Source organism: Coffea eugenioides, chromosome 2 (assembly GCF_003713205.1).
Source record: "Coffea eugenioides isolate CCC68of chromosome 2, Ceug_1.0, whole genome shotgun sequence".
Classification (NCBI taxonomy): Eukaryota; Viridiplantae; Streptophyta; class Magnoliopsida; order Gentianales; family Rubiaceae; genus Coffea; species Coffea eugenioides.
The window spans coordinates 52,227,275-52,242,145 of NC_040036.1; the positions used below are offsets into that span (position 1 = coordinate 52,227,275).

At 34.2% G+C, this 14,871-nt stretch overlaps 1 protein-coding gene and 1 pseudogene across 1 annotated transcript; one reads left to right on the forward strand and one right to left on the reverse strand.

The window, feature by feature from the left end:
- Positions 1-5,424: 5,424 nt before the first annotated feature.
- Positions 5,425-5,689, reverse strand: LOC113759871 (annotated as a pseudogene).
- A 1,411-nt stretch (positions 5,690-7,100) lies between these two features.
- On the forward strand, positions 7,101-14,374 carry LOC113762483 (thioredoxin-like protein 4B). The gene is made up of 6 exons (XM_027305947.1): positions 7,101-7,236; positions 7,665-7,828; positions 8,024-8,181; positions 8,692-8,758; positions 13,721-13,822; positions 13,932-14,374. The coding sequence occupies exons 2-5, from the start codon at positions 7,697-7,699 to the stop codon at positions 13,817-13,819; spliced, it is 456 nt and encodes a 151-aa protein (XP_027161748.1). The 5' UTR covers positions 7,101-7,236; positions 7,665-7,696; the 3' UTR covers positions 13,820-13,822; positions 13,932-14,374.
- The last annotated feature ends 497 nt before the right edge of the window (positions 14,375-14,871 follow it).

Genomic DNA, 14,871 nt, shown 5'->3' on the forward strand with positions numbered 1-14,871 from the left:
ACATGCACTATTCCTAATCCCGTTGAAGGAGTAATGATTTTTTGAGGAATTGCATATTTTTACCATCTTGCAATGGAGGAGTGCAATGCCTTAGCTATTCAATCTACAACATTGCCAAGAAATTTTTAATTGAGAGAAGTTCAAATTGAGATTAATTCTTTCGACTCTGCTGATCATACTATTTTGTGCATATTGTGTTAAGCATTTTGATAGTTCTACACGTCATCTTAAGCATTGTGTTCATCATAGTTGTGAGAGTCCAGTTTTGAGTCCTTGTGAATTCTTTAAATTGTGCGATTATTGTATTAGTATTTATGATGTTTGTTCGATTAGCAGTTCTAGTGTGTCTTTAGGTCAAGTTAAAAGTCTTCAAATGATGCATGGTGACCAAGTTTTTCCTACTTGTTATCAACTAGGTGAGTTTAGTATTTGTGAGTCTTTCATCATCATTCATTCCTTTTCTTTCATGTTGGACCCAGGTATCGATTCGAGATTGAATCTTTTCTACCACGGAGGGAATGATAGAGGATTGAATGATAAAGAATGTTCATGCTTCATGCAACATGAGTCAGAACATGTGCCTTGGTTCATGATCAAATTGAGTTGTTACGAATCCAAGTGCTACCTTCAAGTGTTACGAATCCAAGTTCTACCTTCAAGAGTTTAAGTTGCGAAGTTCTAGTTCATGATCATTTGAAGTACTTAAGATTATTGAAGGAATGGAGTATGGAAGAACAAAGCATCAATGAGGCTTTTCCAGGGTTATTTCAAGCTCAAATAGAGGTAAAAGGCCTTAAAAATAATGGAATGAACAAGAGAGGGTGTTGCCTTAGAGCTTGGAAGAGGTTGGCTTGGATCATCGTCGAAACAAAACAAAAGAAACTGCAGTAGAAGCAGATCCGCGAGGTTGGCTTGGATTTCTTGCTTTTCGTTTCAGGTTCTAGCAATGTCCGGTCTCATGTCCCGAGCCAATCTTTGTCGAGTCAAATTTTCATATTTTTAATGATTGTCATGATTTTTAAGTTAGTTTCAATTGTCTAGTGTTCGTTTGAGTCTTGTAAGCCTACTAAGGCATATCTAGTATATCTAATTAGTGTTATTAAGGTTTAGGAAGTTGTGTCAAGTTTAGATGTCAAGTCAAATAAGGAAACTTGCATTGTCTCCACTTTGGATTAGATTTTGCAGCTTGTAAGGCTATAAATAAGCCTAGTTTGCAACGTTTTCAAAAGTAAGTCATATATGAATAAAAATTGAGAGTTTTCTCCTTCTTGTTCCTAGGGAATGCCTTGATACAAAGCGAGAGTGTCACCTTTATTCAAATCTTGGCTTATCAATTAACGACCTCGATTGCTTGTGGCACCGTTCTACCAAACAACCTTAGTTGCCATTCTACCAAACAACCTTAGTTGTATCTATCACTTATTGTGGGTAAGAATCATTCTTGGATCACAATCAAGGGGTTTATAGGGTATCAGTTTCCATTTTATTGTCCATAGTCTGGTCAAGATAGATCCTTCCGCTGTCTGAATGATTCGTTTCTTCAAGAGTGGGAGTTTGGAGAATCGAGATTCATATCATTACATAAAAGAGATTTATCAAGAAATTCAAGATTTGTACATGGATGAAGATTACAACGGTAGGGAAGGATTAGCAAATGTTATTGGTAACAAGGGGATGCAAAATCTAGAAAACTTGCTTGATCTATAGAGAAAATAAAAGAAAAAAGAGAGAGATTAGCCAACAACCAAAAACATTTCACTAGAATGTCTCAGGAATTAGCCAAGGGATATCATTGGCCCATGGGCCCAAAAGAAAACAAAAATGATGATAAAAGTTTTCAAATATAGCCATGCGATGGATTTGATGGGATTCAATATTGGATAATTGAGGCTCCACTCTAGCAGCTCTGTTGTCAATAAGCAGAAGAAAATATAGCATCCAAACAAGCCTTCGGTCTCTCACATGGTGATAATTTTGATCAACGACTCAACCTGCAATACAAAAACCTTAATAGAAAAAAGCAATAATTCAAGCAAGTAATAGGAACAATTAGAATCTATAAAAGGATCAAGAAATGAAGATGGAAGAGCAAGCCTTGAAGAGAGCATAGGAGGCAACCGAGGCATCAAATATCTACATCAAGCTAGAAACAAAGACAGAGGAGAAGCTCAAGAGTCTCTTAGTCTCTTACAAGCCAATCTAAGACACTTTTTAGATTGTAGCAATTATAAACACTTTATCCTAATAGTAGTATTCGTGCCATAGTAATTGGAATTTTCTCATATTTTCAGCATAAGTTGTATTGGCATCTTCTATAAGTGTAAGTAGTTCTTATTCATTTCTCTATTATTCTATTCAAAATTTTTTTGGTTAAAAAAGTGATATAATAAGAAAAACTTATCCGAGGATTCTTCTATTAACAAGTTTGTCTTTTCATATGTTAAAATTATAAATTAATTTTAAAAGACCTTCGAGCCTATTTTGTGTCCAAAGCACCCATTTCAGGTGTTAAAACCATTTAAGTGGAAAGAAGGGTTTTTGAATCTGAACATGCCAAATAAAATTGAGAAATAATTTTAGTATAAGAGAAAATAAACCTTTTATCAATGTCTAAGAAAAACCTTGCTCGGATTCGAATTCGCCAATCTTTTATTAAATCAAGAATTACTTTATTAGAAAGAAAATTGTAAAGGTTATAGGCGAGGAACTTTAAGGGCGATTTAGGAAATAGATTTTAAAATAACAAAGAAAGAATAAAATAAGAGTTAGTAGAAGGAGTTTGATTCTTTACAAAATTTCCCTTCTCATTCGTCACCTTCACATAAGTTCGATACTTGAATTGTTAGCACCCCTAGTCAGAACTCTCACAATTTGGGAACTCTTTTTGAAAGTATCACTATTTGAGAATTCACTAAGCTATTCGAGGAACCAAAATGATAGTTTTTCATGACCAAAGTAACTCTAGAAAATATATTTTTTTTGTCATTTTTGTCTTGTATTGAACAATTTGGGTATATATATTATTGCATCTGTGTGTGCTTGGGCATTTGTACATGTATATTTTTTTGAAGAAATCCCGTGTAGTTCTTCAAAATTTTAAAAACAAATCATGTAGTTTCAAAAAAAAATTTCTATTCTTTTTTCTCTTGTAAGTTGAAGCTAGAATTTCAATCTAGTTATTTTGTGCATTATCTTAAGATAACCATCTTACACTTAAGAAAATTATTTGAATCTTAAAAATACACAAAATTGGAAGCCCTTTTTCTCAAGATTTGCAATTGAAATGACAATATTGACAAATAAGTACAAGAATAGTAATATATAGGACAATTTTTTGAACCATTATCAAGTGCAAAAGCAGCAAAACTACACCATATAAATATGGTACATGTGTATCCATTCTCTTGAGCAAAGCTATAACCTTTATGTGAATAACACCCCACACTTACACCATCTAGTTTTATCACTCAAGAAGGGTTCGTGATATCTTAAATTCTTAATATACTATTAGCAAATTATAATTATCTAAAAAGTAAATCGGATGTCAAACCCTACAATTGGATCATAAAAGAGGATTTCATGAGAATTTGTTTTTTATCCCTTTTCTTTTTCCTTTCCCTAACGAATAATAATAATAATAATAATAAATCCTAAGACATAGAAAATTTTACATGGATTGTTATGTGGTCTTCGAGGTCTTGGATTATAGGTTAATATTATTAGAGAAAACAATTTTTCATAATTCATAAATTGGGAACTAAAAACTATTCATTTAATTAAAAAATAGATATATTATAAAATGATTAAATTACCCATTTCCCATTCACTCAATATGGGACCCATCATGTCAAAAGTTTCAATAGCCAAAATTTTTCTTTTGACCCTCCAATATTTTTGGTCATTTTATGGCGCCTTATATTAAGGGTTCATTTGGTTCACGGATTGAATGAAATGGGATGACTCATTCTTGAATTATTAATCCTAAGTTAAGTCATTCTTGGATTTATAATCTAAATTATCTAGTGCTTGGTTAAATGTAGGTTGGATGAGATATATTGGGAAATAATCCTATCATGTATTTGGTTGAAGATTGAACGAGATAGGACTACAATTTTAATGACTAAAGTACTCCTTTAGTCATTAAAAATTTGAAAATTTAATAAAATAATTTAATAATTTGAAACTTTAGAATTATAAAGTAAATCAAGGGTTTGGTATATAAAAATTTGCATTCACTCAAACTCAACCCATTCGAGCCCTTAAAAATAGGTTTTGACCTAGTTTAAACTAAATTTGAAATTCAATTAAATAATGGGCCGTGTTTTAGCTAAATTAAGGTTAAATTGAATAATGGGCCATTTAAGAGTTTTAAATAAGCCAAACTAAAGCCAATATTGAAGATTTTTCTTTGGGCTGAGGTTGAGCTTATTGAAACTCTTATTCGCAAAGTCCAATTGATAAAGTTATGTATTTATATAGAATTTGGTTAAGAAAATAAGGTTAGTAAGGGAAATTTAGTTTAAGGGCAATATAGTTCTTTTATTATACTATAAGTAGAGGCAAATTAATCAAAAATTTTATATTAATTAATAGGGATAAATTTGTCAAAAAATTTAAAATAATGAATAGGGGCAAATTAGTGAAAAATTTTTGATGTAGTTAGTTAGGGCAAATTAGTACATTTATTATCATATTATTATGTGAGACTATAGCTATATAATATTCAATGTGAATTTGTATCATTCGCAAGGGTAAACTAGTTCAAATATTGTTATATTGGTAGTAGGGCCAAATTAGTCAAAAAATTTTAAATTAATTAGTGGGGGCAAATTAGTCCATTCATGTTATATTATCCTATCATGGTAAGGTTATACAATTATGAGAGTATAAATTTATATTATTTGTAAGGATCAATTAGTTTAAAATTTTATCATCTTATCTTTTAGTTATTCTGGGATGACTAATACCACCTCCCCCATGAGATTAATTTAGTTAGTTGGGATGTGCCATCCCATCTATAAAATGCAACCAAACAGGGGATGACAGAATGATTAATCCAATTTTATGTCATTCCATGAACCAAATGGACCCTAAAGACACATTGAAGGAAAAACACTCAACAATCGTAGCTAAAAATTCCCAAAAAAACCAACCAATACAAGTTGATTTTTTATGTGATATTTCACGAAAATTGTGCAACTAATTTTTTTCACTATGGCATATCATATTATAAAATCATATTGAAGACACTTTGCAATAAAGCTGAACCAAAAATCATAGCCAAATATTCCTGGATGAATAGGAAAAGATTGCCCCTTATACCATTTTCGAAGGGGCAAAACTTTGTGTAGACCCGGTCTATGGGCCTATTTGTAAACCGAACGATGGTGAAATTGCCATGTCATGACAATCCACTAGAAACATTCAGCATAGTCCTTGCTTGACCTCTTTATCTTCTAGAACTCCATGAATATAGAGAATATTGTTACATCTTATCAGAATCTCTCCAAGATTTCCAGTAAACTGCCTCTCAATATATTCCTCAGCATTAGCTTAGCTGCAAGTTCATGTACTAGTCCACAGAGGCAAGAAGACCTTTGTACTCCATTGCCCACTTGAGCTTTACCATAACAGGCTCTCCAGTAAGATTGTTCAGGAAAGGTTTAGGATTAATTGGTACAGTAGCCATTATAGTTGACTGGGGATCAGCGGAGCTTATCTATCACCTTGTTTGACTTCAATGCTTTGCACTTTCGTCTCTCTCTGTCTCTCTCAATTTTTGTAAATTCCTCTTTTGAAATACATACAAGTACAAATCAAAATCTAATAGCAACAGTTTTTTAAGCTAGGTTTCCTTTTGCTTTCTTGCCAACCTCCATCTCAGCCTTGTAAAATTTCCAAAAACCCCAGCTCCATGTCTTCAATTTTCTTTTTCTGTAATTTCTAATTGGATTTGGTTTGTTATTTTGGCTTTATTTTTTGTTTTCCTTAAACAATTATGAGCTTCCCTCCCCCCTCTCCAAAAAAAAAAAAAAAAGAAAACCCCCTAAAGCATCTTAGGAAATGAAAAAGGGAAAGAAACCCCAAAGAAGGAGAGTGGTGATGGTTTCAGTGGAGAAGGATCTTAGGAATAGGTACCGGTGAAAGAAAAAAGGAGGAATAAACGAGTTACAACTTTTGGGGAGGAAAGAGAGAGGAAGTAATGAAGGGATGTAGATAATATGGTGATGATGATAAGCGTAGGAAGGATGTGGTGATTGTGGGGGAAGTAGTAGTTAAGGAATAGATGCTGATGACTGGGGTATCATGGAAGGTAGGAAGCAAATTTGGGATTGAATGGGGAGTAGAAGGTTTGAAGGGAGTATAGTGATATGAGGGGCAGATTGGCACATAGTGGTGTGGCGCAACTTGCACCACTTAGTCTACATGTGGGCCCCTATACCAAGTCTATGCAAGTTTTTGCCTTTTGAATAAGGTTTAGCACTGAGTTTGGTCTACTAGAATGTTTATCCTTGGTCTCCAATAGCTACTCTATAGTGTTTGCAATTTATAGATGATCTTTTGCGACACAAGTTCGCGAACTATCTTTGCTAGTAATAATACATCATGTAAAAATTACTAAAGTATGTTAACATTTTTAGAAAAGAGGCATGGAAAGTAAAAGGAATAGCCATGAAACATCCATCTGGTGATTGCACTGTAAACAATTGTTGTGCTATAAACTAAGGATCACCACATAGGTCTCGGCAAAAGAAAGCTACCAGCGAACACATAAGTGGATCTGAGGGTAATTTATAATGGAGGGATTGAGAAAGAAAAATGAAGAATTAAGAGGCCAATTTGTAAAATAAAATATAAAAAGGGTGGCACAGGGGAAAGGAGACCTCCCATTTACACTAAAAAAAAAATTAAAAAATTCAAATTTTGTGGATATTATAGTCAAGAAATATTAAATAAGGAGCAAAGTGCCTGTTTAAAAAGTTCAAGGGTCAAAATGCATTTCGTGTAAAAGTTGGAGGGGTTTAATGTGCAAAAGCCCTGGCAAGCATCTATTATCATCAAGGCATCGCCTGTACAGTAAATTGCAAAGCACAAAAGAACCCAAAAAAAAGAAAAAAAAAAAAGGAAATTCCAGAAAGCGAAAAGGATAGCAAAGCCGACGACGTGGAGCTGCCGTTGACGTCACACCTCGCCGGAGCCGACCTCTACTGCCGAAATTGTCATCGGAATTACAAAGTAATGTCCTTCTTATGCTCTCAACTTCGATTCCCTTCAAATTTTGTTGGAATTTTCTTAAATGGCATGAATACCTGTTTGTTGGTTTTTCTCGCCTTTTTTAAAGAAAAGAATTGAAGCTTGTTTATTCCTACCCCATGTGGATTGTTTTTCTGTTCCCATCTGTGATGTAATTTTGCAATTAACAAGAAGAAGAATTCAATTCCCTTCCAATTTTGTTGAAATTTTCTAAAATGGCATGAATACTTGTTATTGTTGTTGTTGTTGTGTTCTTTTTTTTTTTCAAAGAAAAGAACTGAAGCTTGTTTATTTCTACCCAATTTGAACTGTTTTTCTGTTCCCACGTGTGATATGATTATGCAGTTAATAACAAGAAGAAGAGTTGAGTTATTTGTTTCTTTCCCTTTTTTCGGTTGATGTTCATACAGTAATTACAAAATATAGAAGACAAGAATAAAAGATGAACTATCTTCTGACAACATTAACAAAGAAGCAAGAAGTGGATTCCATGATCAGAGACACTATTGATAAAGTCCTTGTCCTTTGCTTTGGTCGAGCCTCTGACTCCATTTTTCTCCAACTTGATGAAATTGTGAGTAATTGCATACTCTTCTTTGCTCTCTTCTACTCCTTTTGATTTTTTCCACCCAATGGAAAGCATTGTTTGTTTTTATTCTTATAGCAAGATTAAGGTTGGCTTCTTTGTTGAATGTTTGGCTATTTCATAATCACAAAAAATGATTGTCACTTGAACTATGCTTCTGATCATCACTTGACGAATGTTCAGCTGTATAAATCAGTGAGGGAGGTATCTAAGTTTGCAACTGTGGCTCTGGTGGATATCGATTCAGATGATGTGCAAGTTTATGTCAAGTATTTTGACATAACTTTGATTCCATCTACGGTGTTTTTCTTCAATGCTCACCACATGAAGATGGATTGCGGGTATGTCGATCTCCTCTTTTAATGTATTCTTTCCAAAAAATACTGTTTTTACTTCTTTGTTTTTGCTTTTGTTTTCTAATAGAGTATGATTAATTTATGATGGAAGTCTTTGTGGTATGGCTTAAGCACTAGAAAAGGTGGGCAATTTCAATCTGACCTAAGTTTTACTTGTGGTAATTTACCTGCAACTAATCTGTTCTGGGACTCTGTGCGTCAAGAAGTCTTTAAATGGTGTTTAGAAAATTTTCTAGGGCACATACTTCTCTTAGGTGAAAGATGTCTTTGGTATTCTTTCTTTTGTAGAAAATGTTGTGATGGACTTCTAATTTTGGAATCTCTTTGCTGCATTGTCAATTGAAAGAATACACAAAAGTATTAGTGCACGCTTACAAATTATCAGATGATTGAAATAGATGTTTCACTCGCCTTCAGTTTTAATACAGAAAGATTTTTAGTTGCTTGTTTGGGTTGGCTGTGTGTAATTTTTGTATTCTCTGCAATCCTTTATAGGAGTGCAGATCACACCAAGTGGGTTGGTACCTTCCTCAGAAAACAAGATTTTCTTGATGTTGTCGAGGTATGGATTTGTTAATTTTAATGTCCCAAAAAATAGTTAGTCATGCTGATGCAAGTAAAATGTTTTATCTTCCTCTTCCTCCTCCTCCTCCTCCTATTCTTCTTCTTCTTAAATGTGTAGTTAAGGTCTGGATGATTTGCATGTGTTACGGTTGTGACAGAACATGAAAAAACACCAAAAACCAGCTTAAAGCTACTTCCTTCATGAGTAAATGTATGCTATGTTCATTATTCTTCCATAAGCATCATACAGATTAGTAAACATGCATTAAAGCCATATTGCTTCTAAGTAAAGATAAGACAAAAATAAAAAAAATGAAATAGACAATAGAGAAACTTATGTGAAGGGTTTTTAAATAATCTTTGGCTTATGTTGCTTCCTCTCCAGAGGATCGGTTACCATGAGGCTATTTGAATAGCTTAGGCCACTATCCTCATAAACCAATTTGAATTTTTTAAATTTCTATATCTGCTTTTATAGTTCATCTCTGGAAAAATAATAAAATATCAACTTTCATGCTATGGGGACTGCCATACACACACTCATACATATAGATATGCACATATATATATATATTGTTCCATTGGTGTTCTCAGTTTCAGTGCTACCCTGCTTGGTCAACAAGGAGTATAGATATGTTATCATTTATTAACTTCTTGACCAAGCATCATCTATCGTTTCTTGGAAAAAAAAAAAAAAACTTCTTGACCAACCATGGAATTCCATCTCTGCCCTTCTTCTTGCCGAATAGGTTATGAAACTCCAAGATGAACATGAGCAACGTTAAGTTGTAATACTTAATAACTACTGCCCCACCAACACTAACCCCACCCCATTCACAGAACTTCCTCTTATTTTAGTACTATCCTTTGAGATTAAATTATTCAACCATGTAGGAGATGATAAGAAAAAGGAGCTAGTAGCATTTTGATGTTGTCATTGTCCTCAGATAATTCCCATGTGGACTAGAAAAGGAATTAGGGTAATTGATAACCATACAGTGTGGTATATGCTTGAGAAACTATTTACTCAAACTCTATGAATACAAATGAAAAACCAGGATGACATAAAGAAAGGAAAGTGCTATTGTGCTCAAGCAGTAAAATCTGCCCATCAGAAAAAGTTTTTCGCAACCTATGTTTTCATTGTATGTAATTACTCTATAAATGTTTCTTTTTAGTTTCAAGCCTTACTCAAATTATTCATCTATTAATGTAAGGTGCAATTTTAAAATGTCCAAAGATTGTTTGGAAGGCAAGAGACACAATTCTTGCAAAAATTCTGAATTTTTTGTTTCCATGGTTGCTCTCCATAATTGAGATCAAACTTTTCTCCTCTTGGATGTGTTTTGATGTATAAATTTTTATGTGAACAAATTTGTCATGCACTGCTTCTTTTGGAGGATAATATAAGAGCCATTGGTCCAATTTACCTTCTGTTTTTTACAGTTATAGGACTTTCCTTCATTAATAAATTGCTTTTGGGAAAGGCAGTCTTGGGATTTGTAAATTATTTGATCAAATGAAAGAATCATGAGTTCAATCCTAGTGGTTGGCTTAGATAGAATAGCCTTTGATGGAAATTTCAGCTGCAATTCTGCTTATATATGGAAGTGTGTAATGTTTCTTACCATAGTGTATGGGCAGAGAGAAAGAAAAGTTGTCCTAAGTATGGAGTCTAAGATGGATATACCAGACGAATTGGTATGGCACTATTATTACATCTGTGCCTGTGTAGATTACAACTTGTGCCAGACATCTTCCCTGCTTCATCTTAACTCTTAGATGTTAACATTCCCTAGTATAATCTTTTTACATCGAATGAGATTTTAGCCAAATCTTATCCTTGAGGTGAAGTACTATACCCCATAATATCAATTATTAATTGGAAGAAACTAAACTTAGAAGCCTGGGGAACTTTAATTATGATGATATGGATATTGGATACTGAGTTGAACTTTGGTTTCATGCTCGAATTTACTTGGGACTTGACCTTTGTGATCCTTAATACTAAAACCCAGTAGGAAATTCTAAATTTAGGAGAGCCAGATCTAGCAATTGTTATGCAAATATTATGAACTTTCTGACAGTTCTTGAGCCAGTTTTATTTGAATGAACCAGGCCATTTGTCATTTTTAAAAGATAAACCTCCCTCATTGTAGAAATTGTTAAATGTTGAACTTGTTGGCGCAGCTTCACTGCATCAAATGTGCAGGGTAGACGTTTACTAGTGACAATTTTTGGTGATTACACTTGAGATGGCTTAGCATCTTTATGTTGTTTCTTGATTGCAGAGGATTCTGCACTGATACGTGCTTTTGCTTAAACAGTTTATGTAATAAGTTGGTCAAACCTTAATTGTACCTGGTTAATAAGTTGGTGTAAATGGATTGGGCCTAAAGAGATGATAGTTGGCCCACTATACATTTATGATCCATTTTCTGGTTACAATGTAACCTTCTTTCAACAAGAAAAAGTAAACATTACAACAGCCAATTGCCACCATAGCCACTGGATTCTGCCAGCAACTTGCAGCTGCTGCCCCTGCTACCTCCAGCCACCTTACTGACCTCCGGAACCTTCATCCACTAGTCTGTTTTGTCCGTTGAACTTGATTTTGGCTTGTAAATCATCCAAATTTTCAACAAAGTGTTGAGTCCAGGGCATTTTACGAAGCAGTTTGCCACCAGCCCAGCCAATCCTTGATGAAGTTTACAAATGTATGCTATAACACTCCTCTGAGCATCCAAAACAGCATCCAACCCTCAATTAATGCCAAAACTCATGTAAATTTCATTATTTAAAAGAAGGCTTTAAATCTGCGAAAAGAAATTGCTGGAAATCACTGTCTGTTTGGTTAGCATGATTTGCAAAAGATAAAATAAAAAATCCAAATGTTATTCAACTTGCATCATAAAGTCAATTTCCATCCATCTTTTTATTTCACATACATCATATCACAAAATGTGCTATAGTGTTATTCCAAATAATCTCCTATCGAAACACACCCAGTAGTTACCTAATTGCTGGCTATCCGTTCCCCAATACAGAACAGACAACTGTGACCCCACTAACATGTAACAAAGCAATATACACATCTTCCCCTGCTTTAAAGACAAAATTGCTGCAGAGAGAGGGGAGCTAAGGAAGGGCAAACCATGTCAGGAAGAGCAATCTATCATTACTGCTATATTCATTTAAGGATCAAGAGAGAGTATAATGAGAGAGTGAGGGTCATTAGGCTGGCTTTGGCTTTTGCATTCTTGCTCCCTCAATTCCTCTCTCTCTCTCCCCCCCCTTTGTAGTTTTTATCTTTGTAGCTATTGTTTGTCCTAAGTGCATGTAGTTGGATTATGTGCATTATCCATGTGGAGCCTTCAAAGTAAAAGTATTAAATGATGAACATTTGCATCCACTAATACTCGTGTAATGATCCAAAACATTTTAAGAGTAGTGGAATAGCAATTGCTGGGAGTAGGTTTTGAAGAAAATGCTTGTGCATCAAGGTCTCAGCTCTCCTTATCAAGAGCTCCGTTGCAATTTGCATCTTCAGATATATAGTTGCTGGCTTTTGCTGTCAATTACATCTTCCTTTCTCTGTTTAGCTATTTGGTTAACTTTTCTCTGCAAGAGAAAATATTGCATTCCTCTCCACAAACTTATAAAGTGAAAGATCATCTGTTTTCTTGATGCAAAATGACAAACATATGCTTTTGTGTTTCTTCAAATTAGAGAAATTGTGGATATTTGAAGTGCTTTGTGTTAGTATTCCTTCCAACTATGTAACAACAGTGGTTGAATATACTTTTATGGGTTGGGCAAAATTTTCAATATCGTGTCTTGTGTTGCATAGGTTAAGTCTGACTGTTGGTCGTTTCAGTGGCAGGATAACTGGGGGAAGCTTGACTTTCTGGTAGTGCCATTAGTAGATCTTGATTATGTTTGGTTGAAGGATGATAACACCATTGGTTTGCCTTCATCTAATTTATGATACCAAACTGTTGAGGATGTAATAGAAGATTCACAGACTTTGTCTTTCTAACTTGCATTGATTTGAAGACCACGTTTATTTTCTAGATTCACAAAACATGTTCTGGGACTCAGCTTTTCAATGACATGAAACTGTGGTTTGAAACTTTAGCCCTAAGATTATGTCGAATTTTCCACCGCTAAGTGACATCCATTTCTCCCTCAGCCATCTTAGAGAACCTTTCCTTGTATGCCCTCTGAATGCTTTGTCAGGTAGACTGCTTATGTGAGTCTGAAACTAATTTTGCATTCATTCAGTAAAAGCATATAATGTTAATGCATTTTCAAGACTCCATGATTTGTGTATTTGTTGTCCTTGTTGTCCTTGAATTCTACTTTTTTTGTCCTGAATTGCATGAGGATGTAGCTGATCTAAATTGTTCTAACAAACTATTGGAAAGAGAACCTAAAGTTTGACATTGCCACTTAATGTGGTTTTATTTATCCATTCATGGGCTATTTTTTCTAAACTGGTTTTGCATTTGTTCAGAAGCGGCATATGATGTTAATGCATGTCCAAGTCTCCATGATTTGTGTGTTTGTTGAACTAATTGTCCTTGAATTCCTTTTTTTTTTTACCCCTGAACTTCATGAGGATGTAGAACAGCTTATCTAAATTGCTCTAGCAAACTATTAGAAAATGAAGCTAAAGTTTGACATTGGCACTTAATGTGGTATATGTATCATTCATGGGCTATTTTTTGTCATTTGCACTTAATGCAATCAGAGGGCTATTTTTTGTCATTTGCACTTATTGCAATCAGAGTTGTACGTTGAAGTGATATATCTCTACCTGAGCTTTTTCGGGGACTATCAAAATCACATTTTGTGGCATATATTGTTTGTAGCTTGATCATAGTTATAGATTGTTCTTGGAAGACAGAAGTTCATTTAAAAGCATTACATCACATGTGATCTTCATTCTTCGCTGCAGGCTATATACAGGGGGGCAATGAAAGGCAAACTTATTGTCACATGTCCGTTGCCTCCAGATCGTATACCAAAGTTTCAGTTACTTTATAAGGATGTCTAGAAGGTAAAGAAGCTCTTAGGCCTCTTAGCAACGCTCTAAGAAAAATTGTAATTACCTCCTTTGTATCTTAATGAAGTGCTTAGACATATAGCTTTGATTTAAAAAATTTTAGGTTGATTTGGCATTGGTGGATGTTGGCTACTCAGAATTAGTGCAACACATGGCCTTAACAAATTTGACTGAAGATTAAGCTTCAGATTTCATTAGTTCCACGAATGGACACTGGTTTTCAGCCCATGCTGAAAGTTCGAGCTAGGTAGCTAGACAGCACAATATTGGCATGCCGTTGACAAAGATGACTGAAGGTCTCTAAGCTGAACAAGGTGAACCAACCTGGCATAAGCAAGGGATCCTTGAGGAATCTATGACAATGCCAGGAAGAGTAATTGTCTTCTAGTGAAACTTTAGGAATATTTATGTGAGTTAGTTAGATATGAGTTTAATTTGAAATTCAATTTTTGCATATATGTTATGGATCCAACGGTGGTAATGTATACACTGTCAGTGTTTATAAGATTAGTCGTATAATTAATGCAACAACAGTTTCTGAAGTTACAATTAGTTTGTTTGGATAGGAAGATTTGCAAAAAAAAAAAAAAAAATTCAATTTTTTTTTGTACTTACATTATAAACACAATTTCCAATCACTTTTTTATCTCACATATATCATATCACAAAAAGTGCTATAGTAATTATTTCAAATAATCTTTTATCCAAACAAAATGACTTCATAAACTGTAAATTGATTCACCTACTCATTTTCAAATAGGGATTGAGATGTTAATTGCAGCTTAGGTGATGTGTAGATTTTAACTTGTGTTATTTCACATGGTGAATGCTCAAATCTGCATCTTGTATCTTTGTTGACATGTGATCCACATACACATCCAAATAACAAATTGTAAAATGGTTTTCCCGTACGGCTTGGTATGCCTAATAGGTTACTTGGTTGTTTATGCATAACGTGTAATCTTAATTACTATATCTTCTTAAAGTTCAAAAATTTTTGCCAAAACTTGGCCGCGGACTTTTGGAAAAGATTACATCTCACC